We start from the raw sequence: 13,441 nt of genomic DNA on the forward strand, positions 1-13,441 counted from the left end.
AAAAAAAAAAAAAAAAAAAAAGAAAGAAAGAAAGTATTGTACATGGATTGACAAAGCCCTGAGGAAGAGAGATAAAAGCAAATGAAACCATCTTAATCACAACTGAGGACAAATGGCCAAATTTGCTACTTTATTAGTATTCCTGATCATTAAAGGAGTTAAAGATACCTAAGAAAGTCAAGAGCCTTAACAAGGAGTTCTAGACACCTGGAAGGGTAGGATGTTAACCTCTGCAGTTAACTCAGATCTACCATGTAAAGAAGTCTAGCTTATTGTTTGTAGTGATATAAGAAAAGTGTTTTAAAAACTACTTTAACAAAGGATCCAGCTGAGGAAAACCATTCATTGGATGAGAGAGAAAATTTTAGCAAAAGTTGAAAATATGGAGAATTTCTGGTGTGAAGCTGTGGAGCTGATACCCATGATTTTCCATGGAAATGTGAACCCAAAGGAAGCCAAAGATCTAAATGTACATTTCAGTGAAATCACAGGTAGAGAAACCACTGATGCTGCTACTGAACTATTCACAAACTGGATGGGGAAGATGAAAAACCAGTTTTCTTAGCATAATGTAAAATATCTACAAGAGGGCCAGGCATGGTGACTTGCGTCTGTAACACCAGCACTGAGGGAGGCCAAGGCAGCAGATCACTTGAGGTCAGGAGTTTGAGACCAGCCTGGGCAACACAAGGAGACCCCATATCTACAAAAATTACAAATATTTATATATTAGCTGAGCAGAGTGGCAAGCATCTGAAGTCCCAGCTCCTTGTGAGGCTAAGGTGGGAGGACTGCTTAAGTCTGAAAGTTCAAGGCTGCAGTGAGCCATGATCACACCACTGCTCTCTCTATATATATATATATATAGAGAGAGAGAAGTATATATATAGAGAGAGAGAGATGACTGTATCTAGATACAAATGATCTACATATATCTAGATATATACGATCTAGATATATGTAGATATATATGATCTAGATATATGATATATATGATATGTATCTAGATATATATGATCACAGAGTGAGACCCTGTCTCTACATATATATGGATCACACCACTATATATAGATAGATAGATAGATACAGATATACCTATATCTATCACACCACTATAGATAGACCACTAAATATATCTATATATGGTGGTATAATCTATATATAGAGAGAGCTATGTATCTATATAGAGAGAGATATAGATATAATGGTATGATCTATCTATATGTGTGTGTATATATATATAAAGAGAGGGAGAGACAGGGTCTCTGTGTGTGTATGTGTGTGTGTATGTCTGTGTGTGTGTGTGTGTCTGTGTGTCAGTGTGTGTGTGTGTGTGTGTGTGTATACATCCACAAGAAGCAACAGGATTTTTCTCTCCAGCTAAAATGGTTCACATAGGAGGAAGGTCACTGGCCAGTGTTCAGGGGCGACTAAAACTGGAGTATTAAAGGAAATTTCCTTCCCAGGTCATTTTTATTCTCAAAGCAAAAGAAACCAGTGAGCATTTTATCAAGGAAGAGGGACTTGCCCTCACTGGGGTGATGTGACCTCACATTGGGCCAGATGCGCTGTATCCTCCAATAACCACAGGACATTAAGGGGCAAGAAATTTTTTTAAAAATCAAACACCACCTGTACAGGCAATTTTCTTCTTTGTTTTGTTTTGTTTTGTTTTTGAGATGGAGTCTTGCTCTGTCACCCAGGCTGGAGTGCAGTGGTGCAATCTCAGCTCACCACAACCGCCACCCCACTGGATTCAAGTGATTCTCCTGCCTCAGCCTCCTGAGTAGCTGGGATTACAGGTGTGTGCCACCACGTCTGGCTAATTTTTTGCATTTTTAGTAGAGACAGGGTTTCACCGTGTTAGCCAGGATGGTCTTGATCTCCTGACCTTGAGATTGCCTGCCTTGGCCTCCCAAAGTGCTGGGATTACAGGTGTGAGCCAACACACCTGGCCTTGTATAGGCAATTTTCTAAAGTTCTAATTGTGTTTCTCTAATCTTGGAAGTTGAGAACAGGTGAAACAGATATCAGTCGGTTTGTATTACAAAATATCTAATCACGATGGGACACTAGCGAGACCATTGACTATTATAGGGTACATCCGTAATATAGGATACCATGCAAACATTTTGAAAGAATAAAGCACAATCTTTGTATTAAACTGAAAAAAAAATCTCTTAAATAAGTTGTTATATTTTTTTAAAACGTTAGTTACATATTAAAACATATGATATGATATGTTCCATATTTTTCAAATCTCACAGAAGGAAATAATGTTATTTATACACACACCACAAATGCATAAAAACAAAGATCTGGGAATCTCCTAAGAACTTCGGGAGATGACTGATATAAGATAGGGGAGTTAAGGGGGACGTCAGCTGCATTTCTATTGCATGAACATTTTTCCAACTAGGATACATTGTGCATTACATATGATAAAAAATTGAGATCAGGAACTTTGATATAAGACTTGCGTTTTCAAATTTCAGTTTCACTGCTTAGTAACTGAGGCAAATGACTTACACTCTTGAAGCCTCACTTTCCTCATCAATAAAATGGAGAAAATAATAGTTCCTAACTCACACAGTTGTTATAAGAGTTAAAGGGCCAATGCACTTACTAGGTACCCACAAAGTTAAAAATTAAAAATTAGAAAAAAGACGACGGGCGTGGTGGCTCACGCCTGTAATCCCAGCACTTTGGGAGGCTGAGGTGGCCAGATCATGAGGTCAGAAATTTGAGACCAACCTGGCCAATGTGGTGAAACCCCATCTCTACTGAAAATACAAAAATTAGCCAGACCGAGTGGAGAGCACCTGTAATCCCAGCTATTAGGGAGGCTGAGGCAGGAGAATTGCTTGAACCAGGGAGGTGGAGGCTGCAGTGAGTTGAGATCACACCACTGCACTCCAGCCTGGGCAACAGAGCAAGACTCCGTCTCGAAAAAAAAAAATTTTAAAAATTAGAAAAAAGAATTATGTGACCATATGATATGCACTTAATACTATGTCACTTAACACAGATTAAATGCTTAATTAATGTTAGCTATTATTATTATTGCTATTAGTACTTCTAAGATTATGCTTCACTCAGTATTGATCGGGAGAGCATGCCAACAGTGATCACACCCCCATTTTAGAAACTTACTGAAAATGAGCAAATGGGATATAAGTTCCCACTACTGAATTAACAGTTGCTAGAGGGGTGTCCCCCCTCCCCACAAGGAACAAGCTTACTCTCCATCAAAACTAGAGGCTATGAGTGGAGAAACACACGGCCAAGAAATCACAAAGAAGGCAGAACCCCAGTCAAAGGGTAGGGCCACTTTGATGCGTATCTTGAATGCTCAAATTAATTTCTAGAACCTAACTCACCCCTGAACATTTTTTTTTCTTTTTCTTTTTCTTTTTTTTTTTTTTTTTAAGAGTTGGAGTTGGGGTCTTACTCTGTCACCCAGGCTAGAGTGCAGTGGTACAATCACAGCTTACTGAGGCCTCAAACTCCTGGGAGTTTGGCATCAAGGCATCCTCCCACCTCAGCCTCCAAAGTAGCTGGAACTACAGGCATATGCCACCATGCTCAGCTAAGTTGCTGGGATTTTTGTTGGTTTTGTTTTTCTTTTAGAGAAGGGATCCAAACAAAGGATTTAAAATGTGTGCTTGGGACAGACAATTCACGGCGCAAAGGGCACAGACACCTCAAGTGTCAAGTCCCTTCCATCCTGGGAAAGAAATGCTCAGGCCATAAGAATAGCGAGGGCTGGGAGATGGGGGTGAATTAGGATTTTTCCTTCTTTTTTTCTTATACATGGGCCTCACTTCTGTTTTAAGGAACCTGGAGTTCAGCATGCTTCATTAGGTTGCACAAATTAATCTTTAATATCTCAAACAAATCCAGAAGCTGTTACATAACAAAAGTCATTTATTTTAACTCGTTGATACACACACCCACACCGCACACAGAAGAATCACAATTTTTCCAAGCTATCAGTTATAGCCATTAGAAACCAGAGAATTCAGAGCTAGTCCTTGATGCAAGCCAAGTGGTTTAAAGTCTATTTGGAGATGCAATATACACTTTCAATACTTATAAAACAAACTTTTAGATTTTTTTTTTTTTTTTTTTTTTTTGAGATAGAGTCTCACTCTGTCACCCAGGCTGGAGTGCAGTGGCACCATCTTGGCTCACTGCAACCTCCGCCTCCTGGGTTCAAGTGATTCTCCTGCCTCAGCCTCCTGAGAAGCTGGGATTACAGGCGCACACCACCACTCCTGGCTAATTTGTTTGTATTTTCAGTAGAGATGGGATTTCACCATGTTGGCCAGGCTGGTCTCCAACTCTTGACCTCAAGTGCCTTGGCCTCCCAAAGTTCTGGGATTACAGACATGAGCCACTGTGCCCAGCCAAACTTTTAGGGTTTTAGTTTTTTGTTTTCAAAGCTCATGTGTGGCAGGCAGCACTCTTCCTAACTGGCTCAAGACTGACTTTGATCGGGCACAGTGGCTCACACCTATAATCCCAGCACTCTGGGAGACCAAGGTGGGAGGATTGCCTGGGCCCACAAGTTTGAGACTAGCCTGGGCTACATAGTGAGACCCCGACTCTACAAAACAAAAATACAAAAATCAGCCGAACGTGGTGGCGTGTGCCCATAGTCCCTGCTCCTCAGGAGGCTGAGGCAAGAGGATGGCTTGAGCTCTGGAGATACAGGCTACAATGAGCCAGGATTGTGCCACTGCACTCCAGCCTGGGCTACAGAGCGAGACTTTGTCTCAAGAAAAAAAAAAAAAAAGAGGGAGAGAGAGAGACAGATTTGGTGCTATAGTAATGTTACTAAACTTAGATTATTGAAAGTCTTCAGACAGATCCTTGAGACAACCAGGGGCCAAGGGCCTACTTGAGTCAAGGTGTTAAGTGTTAGAAGAGGTTCAAACTAAACACTTATTAACTAAATTGTTAACTTGGGGGATAAGATCCCACTTAAAGAGGCAGTACTTGGACTGTTTGAGCACCAACAAGGAAATGCTGTAATACTTTAGTCATATTTGCTATCTGGGAAAATAATAACTGAATATATGTTTACTGATAGAAGTAAGTTCTCTGAAGAATGACAGAGTGAGTGTCATTTTCTAAATATTAAACTCCTTCAGCCTGGGGGAGTATTTCTCATGACAAAAGACTTGCTGTTTGTTTTGTATTAGTATGTACTAATAATGAGCTTTCAAAGAGTGGAAGGGTTGAGGACTGTTTGACTAAACTCTTTCAGAGAGTTCAGCATACACAAACTGTTCATTAACAAGAGCAGAAAGATCCCTGGAGGTAAAATTTGGATTTCAGAAATGTGATTTTTATTATATTTGGAGCCAAAGCACAGTAGGAACACATATCAGATTATAATAGAGAGATAAGATTTGAAATTCAATTACTTGCCATAAACAGTTCATGGGTACATGCTCCAAGGATCAATCTAACGAATAAAATGACAACAACTTGGAATCATGCTATTATCAGAACAGGATATCTGAGGAACGTTGCACTCTAACAGTGTGCTTCAATGGAAGATCAATTATTCTGAATATAAGTAATTCTAGAAATAGTGTTTAAAGAAAGCTGGGCCTGTGGTGGAAGATGGCTTGTCATTCCCTACCACTCTGAATGTTTCTCAGCCTCCCCTTTGTACAACAATGTAGCAAACACTGAAGAAATATGGCCAGGAAGTTTTATAATTTATACTCTCAAGGAGTCTGTGTTTTGTAATGGAAAACACAACAAACAGACATAGAAATGACACACCAATTAGTGATATACACAGAGAGACCTCACTGCCTGGAGCACAGCGAGGATGCCAAAATTATAACAATTCTCAAGAAACTTACAATCATGCTCAGAAAATAAAATATACATAGGCGATAACTAGTTTGCTAATAATCAAAGAACAATATACCAGAATCTCAGCATCTTAGAGGCAGATGAGAAATTAGAGTTGATAGACTAACTGTTTGATAGATGAAGAATAAAGATATGAAAAAATAAGGCAGAAACTAATAATTAATGAGTGACTATGGGTAAGACAGACCCCAGACTCGTTCCCTTATACATTATCTCACGGAATACTCATGACAACTCTGTGAGGCATGGGGATTACCCTCCTTTGACAAAGGAAAGGACAAAGGATTTGAGAATTGAAGGAAAAATCACATGGCTAAGAAGATGGATCACGGACCAGACCCGGGTTCGTTTGTCTATGAAAGTGGTCTTTCCCCACACAGTGCAGGGGGGACTAAGTACCAGATCTAACACCTGGTAACAACATGAATATGTATGTTTGAACCCAGAGGACGGAAATCTGGGAAACCTTCACAAGAAAGCTGGAATTGAACTAAGATGTAAAAAGAACATAAACCAGAAATGTCTAAAGAATAAATCAGCTGAGATGGTTTCTACCTCCAGTGCACATCTGTCTCATCCACAAAGGGGAAATCTTCGCCAGGGTTAGGCGTAGGTCTTACTCTTCATGGCATTTTCAGTGCCAACCCTCATATGTGGACCTCAGTACCCTGAACAAGTGTGATGAACTACTAAATGCAGAGAGACTTGGGGATGATAGGGGTAACAGGCTGTGAATTGTGAATTCACAATTGTGAATAGGCTGAGGAACAGAGAGCAGACATTGCCTAAATGAACAGCAAATAAATTGGGAATATGAAAATTTAACAGATTTATCCAATTATGATGTCCCTTCTGCTGCCCTCCTGTCCCCCATGGGTAACTGACCTCTGACCTTGGCTAGAAGAGTATTTGTGGTTTGAGAGTCACTGAGCAAGGGTCACATCATTAGCTCCAAAGTTGAGGATGATTTCTCCCTCCTAAGTCCTAAGAAAGTCAGTGTGAAGGTGGACCCAGGGTCTGAGTCCACACCAGCGGGCGGGAGCAGAAAAATACCCCAGACCCACCATTACCAACAAACCTGTCAATTGCAGAACTTTGGCTGGCAACATTCCTGGCTTGGTAAGGAGAGAGTTGGAAGGGACAGACAGAAAGGTGCCAGTGAATCAATTTTAGTGTTGGCAAACACTGGATGGAGACGCATCGATAATGGTAGGGCAGGAGATTAGTTAAGAAAAAACTTTAAATGGAAAAGATAATCTATTATATCAGATAATCTGTTATAGCAGTGGCATGATCTTAGCTCACTGCAACCTCTGCCTCCCCGGTTCAGGCAATTCTCCTGCCTCAGCCTCCCAAGTAGCTGGGATTACAGGCACGTGCCACCATGCCCAGCTAATTTTTGTATTTTTAGTAGAAATATTCATTTAGTGCATAAATGAGTGTAAATGAAATGTATCAATAGAACAGTGCTGGATATCATCTAAGTTCCAGATTTTGCCCTTTTCTCTTTTTTTCTTAAACATGTTTAGTTGTGTATTATCACAGCAATTCAGAAAAAAATGAAAACAATGACAATGACCAAGGGGTTCATCCACTAAATCTAAGAAGTGTTGCCCTTAACACAATCTTTCCTTTAGTTACCTTTTTATTTTTTGAGAAAGAAAATATTTTAGTGTCAGCTAAAGCATCCCCATTTCATTGTTTACTCTCCATCACCAGAGATAGACAGTAATTAACTATATTTTTATATTTTACAGACAAAACGGTAAGCAATATACAGTAACATTTGAACATCTTTAAATGTACAGATGTGGTGAATTACATGAAAAAGATTTCCTAATGTAAACCATCCTGCAACATTAGGATAAACACTAACTGGTCAAAAATGTATTATTTAAATATTTTGATAGATTTGGTTTACTAATATTTTATTTAAGACCATTACACTCATGTTCATAATTAACAATGACCTATAATTTTGCTACACTCTACTCTACTTGTTCAGTTTTATTATCAAGGTTATGCATACAAAATGATGTGGGAAGTTGTCCTTTTCCTATTCTTTGCAAAAGTTTATACAAAGTAGTGCTTATCTGTTCTTTGAAGATTTTGTAAACTTGGTTGTGTCTGGCCTGTTTTTCGGAGGGGGAGGCATCCGGGGAAGGAAGGCTGTAGATTATTAACTTGATTCACTCCTTTTGTTGATTATAAGTATATTCCAGCTTTTTCTTTCATCAGTTTTTGTAATTAATATTTTTCTAGGAGATTGTCTGGTTTCTCTCTTTCCAAATGTACTGTCAGGAACTTGTCCATAGTATTCTCTTACAGGCTTTAAAATCTCCATGAGTGGCTATGCTGTGTTTCTTTTTCGTGCTTTTTCTTCTCTCATCCTTGGTCAGTTTGCCAGAGATGGCTTTATCACTCTTTTCAAGGAACCGGCTTTTAGTTGGGTTGATTTTCTGCATTATTACTTTGTTTTCTAGCTCATTAATTGCTCTCCTTATCTTTATGGTTTCCTTCCTCCTTCTGCCTTCTTTCTGCTTGCTTTGCTGTTGTTTTTCTATTGTACTATGTCAAGCACGTAGCTGGCAAATTTTTCAGTCTTTCTCATTTTCTAATATATGTGACTGAGGCGTAAATGATTATTTTAACCAGAAGTGTCCAGTCTTTCGGCTTCCCTGGGCCACATCAGAAGAAGAATTGTCTCGGGCCACATGTAAAATACACTAACACTAATGATAGCTGATGAGCTTAAAAAAAAAAAAAAAAAACCTCACAGTGTTTTAAGAAAGTTTACGAATTTGTGTTGGGCCGTATTCAAATATGTCCTGGGCCACATTGCGGGCTACAAGACATGGGTTGGATAAGCTTGATTTAAAGTATCATTTATTTAGGCTGCATCCTACAAGTTTTTTCTCTGCTTCATTTTAATTACTTCATAATCTGTATTATTATTTCTTTTGCTCTTACAGTTTTTCATTTTTATTATGGAGCATTTCAAACATACAAAAGCAAACACTGCTTCACGTGGAATCCTTCTGGAATGTTCCCAGTTCAACATCACTGCAAGTGAACTTTCTAATATATGCTTTTGGGTAATAACATTCCCTCGTTACTTTTACTCTAGAAATCCATGTGTGTGTCTTATTTCTTCTCTTTGAAGACAAAACTATACCTTAAATAACCTCATGTCATACAATGCAAGGGCTTTGCAAAATCCAGCTGAATTAAATTTTTTTAAAATCCCACATGACCAGATTAAAGGCAGCCCATTTTGCCAAAATGTAGACTTGCTTCACAGACAGTTAAAAGTAATTTTTAAAACACAGTTCTCATTTTCATCACTACAGTTTCCAAGTTTGAACTTCTACAAAAGTTCAGGATAGTTGAATAAGCACCGTTTCTGGAACTGTAAACAAAGCAGTTGCCTATGGAACCCGGGCCCTGCTTTTTTTGCCTCTTTGCCTGCCACTGATCCTTGCCCTGCTGCTGCCTTTCCAAAGGGCTCAGTGTGTGCACTCCCAGGGAATGAGCCATCCAAGCCGCAATCCTGAGCCCAAGAAAAGCACCACCGAGCCTCCGCAGGAAAAATAAGTTGCTGCCACACGAAGGAAAAGATTCCAGACCCTTCAGACTCCACCGCCACTGGCTCAACTGTTTCTAAGAATAGCGTGAACTGTGGAAAAAAAAAAAAAAATACTGGCAGCAGACATTGGTCTTAATTGTCTCCAGGCATTAAAATAGAAACAAGCTGAAACGGAAGTGCCCCTGGAAACCCTCGCCCAGCCTCACTCAGTGTGGACCAGGAAGCGGGATGTGGATGCGGCTTCCAGAGACACGGACTCCAGAAGGCCAACCCTGCGCATGGCGTCACCACGGAGCATGTTTCCAGGACAAGATGGTCTCTCCCAAAGTCGAGGAAGGCCAGGGGCCAGAAGCAGTCTCCAGGGGCCCAGGCCTCACTCACTCTCAGGCTTTCTAGAGATTCTCTCGAGGCCTCTGATTTGAGGCCCCATGGGATGTGAGGGGTCCGCCTCCCAAGAGCCAAAGTTGTTTATCAGAGTCTTCTCTTTCTGGTTCATTTTCATAATCTTAAATTTAGCTAATTGGTTCCTAAATCAAATTTCGCAAATAGTTTCTTGTCATAAAAAACATCAGCCTTATAACTGGGAGGCCCCTCAACATAAAGGGGTGTGTGCTGTTAGATCCTATATTCACAGGCTGGAGAGCCCCCCACATCCCCCACTCCACAGAGATGGGTAACACCACTCTTCAGTTCAGAAGGCACAAAATTGTGTTTTGTGGCCGGGCGCGGTGGCTCAAGCCTGTAATCCCAGCACTTTGGGAGGCCGAGACGGGCGGATCACGAGGTCAGGAGATCGAGACCATCCTGGCTAACACGGTGAAACCCTGTCTCTACTAAAAATACAAAAACTAGCCGGGCGAGGTGGCGGGCGCCTGTAGTCCCAGCTACTCCGGAGGCTGAGGCAGGAGAATGGCGTAAACCCGGGAGGCGGAGCTTGCAGTGAGCTGAGATCCGGCCACTGCACTCCAGTCAGGGCGACAGAGCGAGACTCTGCCTCAAAAAAAAAAAAAAAATTGTGTTTTGTTTTGTTTAATGAAGATGTGACATTCTTCTGACTACTGGGTTTCATAACCTAAACAGATTTCCAAACTTTGAGGATAGATTCCAAATTAAAAAAAAAAAAGTGCTGCATGCAGAAGAAGATCAAGAAACCCACTTCTAGTCTCCACTCATTCAAATTTCTCTTGCATAGTGCATTAATCATTTAATGAAAATAGATTTTTTCCCTGCAAAGTTTCTAGTATTTATGAAATTGCTCTTAGTTGGAAACGTAAGATAAACCAACACTCAAGCTTTTCTCAATTCCTAGACAAACACACTAAATAAAAGAGGTGGTTAGGGCTAAGTTTTCCAGAAATCCAGTGCCAATTCCTGATGGGATTATTTCAGCTCCACTTTTTCTAACGTGGTTAATTGTTGACAAAGTATGGAAAAAAACTGAAAATAAAATGAAGCTCTTTTCTCTTATATGCATAATATTCCATAATATATGGAAGTCAAAGCCTGTTTCACAGGTGGGGAACAGGGCTGGGGCAAAGGGAGATACACACATCAAGAGAATGCAACTTAATAATGCTGGCAGACCCCACGTGGCTCCAAACTCTACACAGCATGGCCCTCCCAACCCAAACTCCAGTTGAAGACCTCAGAAGGAATTGACAGGATTCTGTTTTAGAAATACATAAAACCAAAAAAATCTAGCGCCAGAGGGAGACAGATATAAATGGACACAGCCCAATGAGATGGAACATTTACAACGTAGGTCTCCCAGAAGCCTTGTCTTTGGTTGCAACCATGCAGAAATGTGTCATTCCCCCATTCTACACCTTCCCCCACCACAGTGTTTACTGTGATCCTAATCTACCCAAACCAGATTACTCAAGCCAGAGCAGAGATCGACTCTCCTTGCCCAAGGTTGGCAATCAGCCATCAGTTATACTTGCCACATGCTAGGCTGTTCCTAACTCAGAAATCTTACAGCATTTAGTTGCACATAGAAAGGACTCCATAAATGTTTGTTGAATTGAATGGAATGATTGTGCTCAATTAATTGCCTTTGCTCAACTGTTTCCCAATATCCATTGGTCCTTAATATCAACCCTCATCACTTGGACCTTCTCTTGCCTGTGTTTGCCAACAAGGCTTATATTTCAGGACACCAGCCCAACTCACCTTCTAGACCCTGAACCTGCCTATGTTCTCCACCACTACCTCACCCTCGTCTCCCCCTTAACTCAAGATTCACCTATCTCCACTGTCTGACATCTCTTGATCTATTCACAGGTACCCGTACTCAGCTATGACATTTAGAAGTGGGATCAAGGAGGAGAAGGATGGTGAGGGAAGAGGAAAGAGTTTACATTTGCTTTTCAGCCTGCTGTGTGCCAGGCACTGCATATATTATCTCTTGTAATTGTGTTTTTAAAGAATGCTGGAGACTAGGGAGATGACACTTCCACTGTCTGAGCCTTTGGGTCAGGAAACTAACTCAAACACCAGGATCCCAAATGCCTTCTACAATGGAGACATTAAACCCTTTTAAATTAGTGATTTTTAATTTATGACTTTAAATTCTGAGAATTGATGAACACCCATAATGAAATTTTCACCCACCCACTATAAAATGAAGTACTAAAATGTGATTCCCTAAGGCTGAAATATACTATTCAAAGAACTATCCTTTGTTCTGAGACTATAGGGGAATCCTATCTTAGGAAGGAGCAAAATAATCTCTCATTGCAAAACTTCACATGCTGACACTTACTCTTCAAAATCCTTCAAGGAGGTACCAAAATCAAGTCCAATAAACCATTATTACTTCTTTTTTTTTTTTTTTTTTGAGATGGAGTTTTGCTCTTGTTGCCTAGGCGGGCATGCAATGGTGTGATCTTGGCTCACTGCATCCTTCACCTCCCAGGTTCCAGCAATTCTCCTACCTCAGCCTCCCGAGTAGCTGGGATTGCAGGCATGTGCCACCTCGCCCGGCTAATTTGGCATTTTTAGTAGAGATAGGGTTTCACTGTGTTGGCCAGGCTGGTCTCAAACTCCTGACCTCAGGTGATCTACCTGCCTCGGCCTCCCAAAGTGCTGGGATTACAGGCATGAGCTACTGTACCCAGCCCCAATAAACCATTATTACTTAACAAATTTAATCACAGCCTATTTTTCTTATAGCATTGGACAGGATCACTAGTTCTACAGCTGAGTGTACCTGGAGAAATATTTGGCTCACTTTAAGTGCCAGACTGTGAAAAAAAAAACAAAAAAACCAAGCATAACAAAAACCTCCTCTTAAAGATTAGCATTGCATTTAGCTGAGGAACACGGAACTGTGTGGTAGTCACGTGGCTGTAAGCATACATATAAAAGTCATCACATTTTTTGCCTTAGATTTTTTTCACTTTACTATATTTAAATTTACCTCAGTAAAGTGTTATAAGAAAGTCTTACGGTGATTGTCAAATGACTATGCAGGGAATTCTCAAACAAGAATTCTCCCTTCTCTCACAACTGAATTTTAGTCAATGCACTTAAATCCTTAAGTTTTTGAGTTATAAGCTCCCTCCTTGGGAGGAAGTTTGGTACCTAAGGAACCTTCGTAATTCTTTCATATATTGAGTAAAGATGCCAAAGTCACTGATTAAAGCTCCCTAACCTCTTATTACCACAAAACCACCCTCGGGGCCAGGGATCCTGGGTTTTCACTGCCTTCTTTATGAAACTTTCTTTCATCTTAGCTGAAATAATAACTCAAAATCAGTATGTGAGTCAGTCAAAGCATTGTTAATCCAATAGCAAATGTCTTGACTTTTTAGATTACAGGCAACTAGGGAAATATTTATAATAGTTAAGGTTTTTCTAAAAACAAACAAACAAATCTTCCATGAAGTCTATATGAATTTTTTTGTTGTTGCTTTACAGAGCAAAAATTGTCTTAAATCTTCTTGATTAAAAAAAAAA

The 13,441-nt window shown here is 40.2% G+C and overlaps 1 protein-coding gene across 1 annotated transcript in view; it reads right to left on the minus strand.

The window, feature by feature from the left end:
* Window positions 1-7,806: 7,806 nt before the first annotated feature.
* The window catches only part of LOC105516867 (chromosome unknown open reading frame, human C10orf126), a 35,441-nt gene continuing 29,806 nt past the window's right edge, over window positions 7,807-13,441 (minus strand). The window contains 1 exon segment of the mRNA XM_011949212.1: window positions 7,807-9,571. Within this exon segment, the coding sequence (XP_011804602.1) occupies window positions 9,263-9,571 (309 nt within the window). The 3' untranslated portion in view covers window positions 7,807-9,262.

The sequence above is a fragment of the Colobus angolensis genome, unplaced genomic scaffold, assembly GCF_000951035.1.
Source record: "Colobus angolensis palliatus isolate OR3802 unplaced genomic scaffold, Cang.pa_1.0 Scaffold293, whole genome shotgun sequence".
NCBI classification, from domain to species: domain Eukaryota; kingdom Metazoa; phylum Chordata; class Mammalia; order Primates; family Cercopithecidae; genus Colobus; species Colobus angolensis.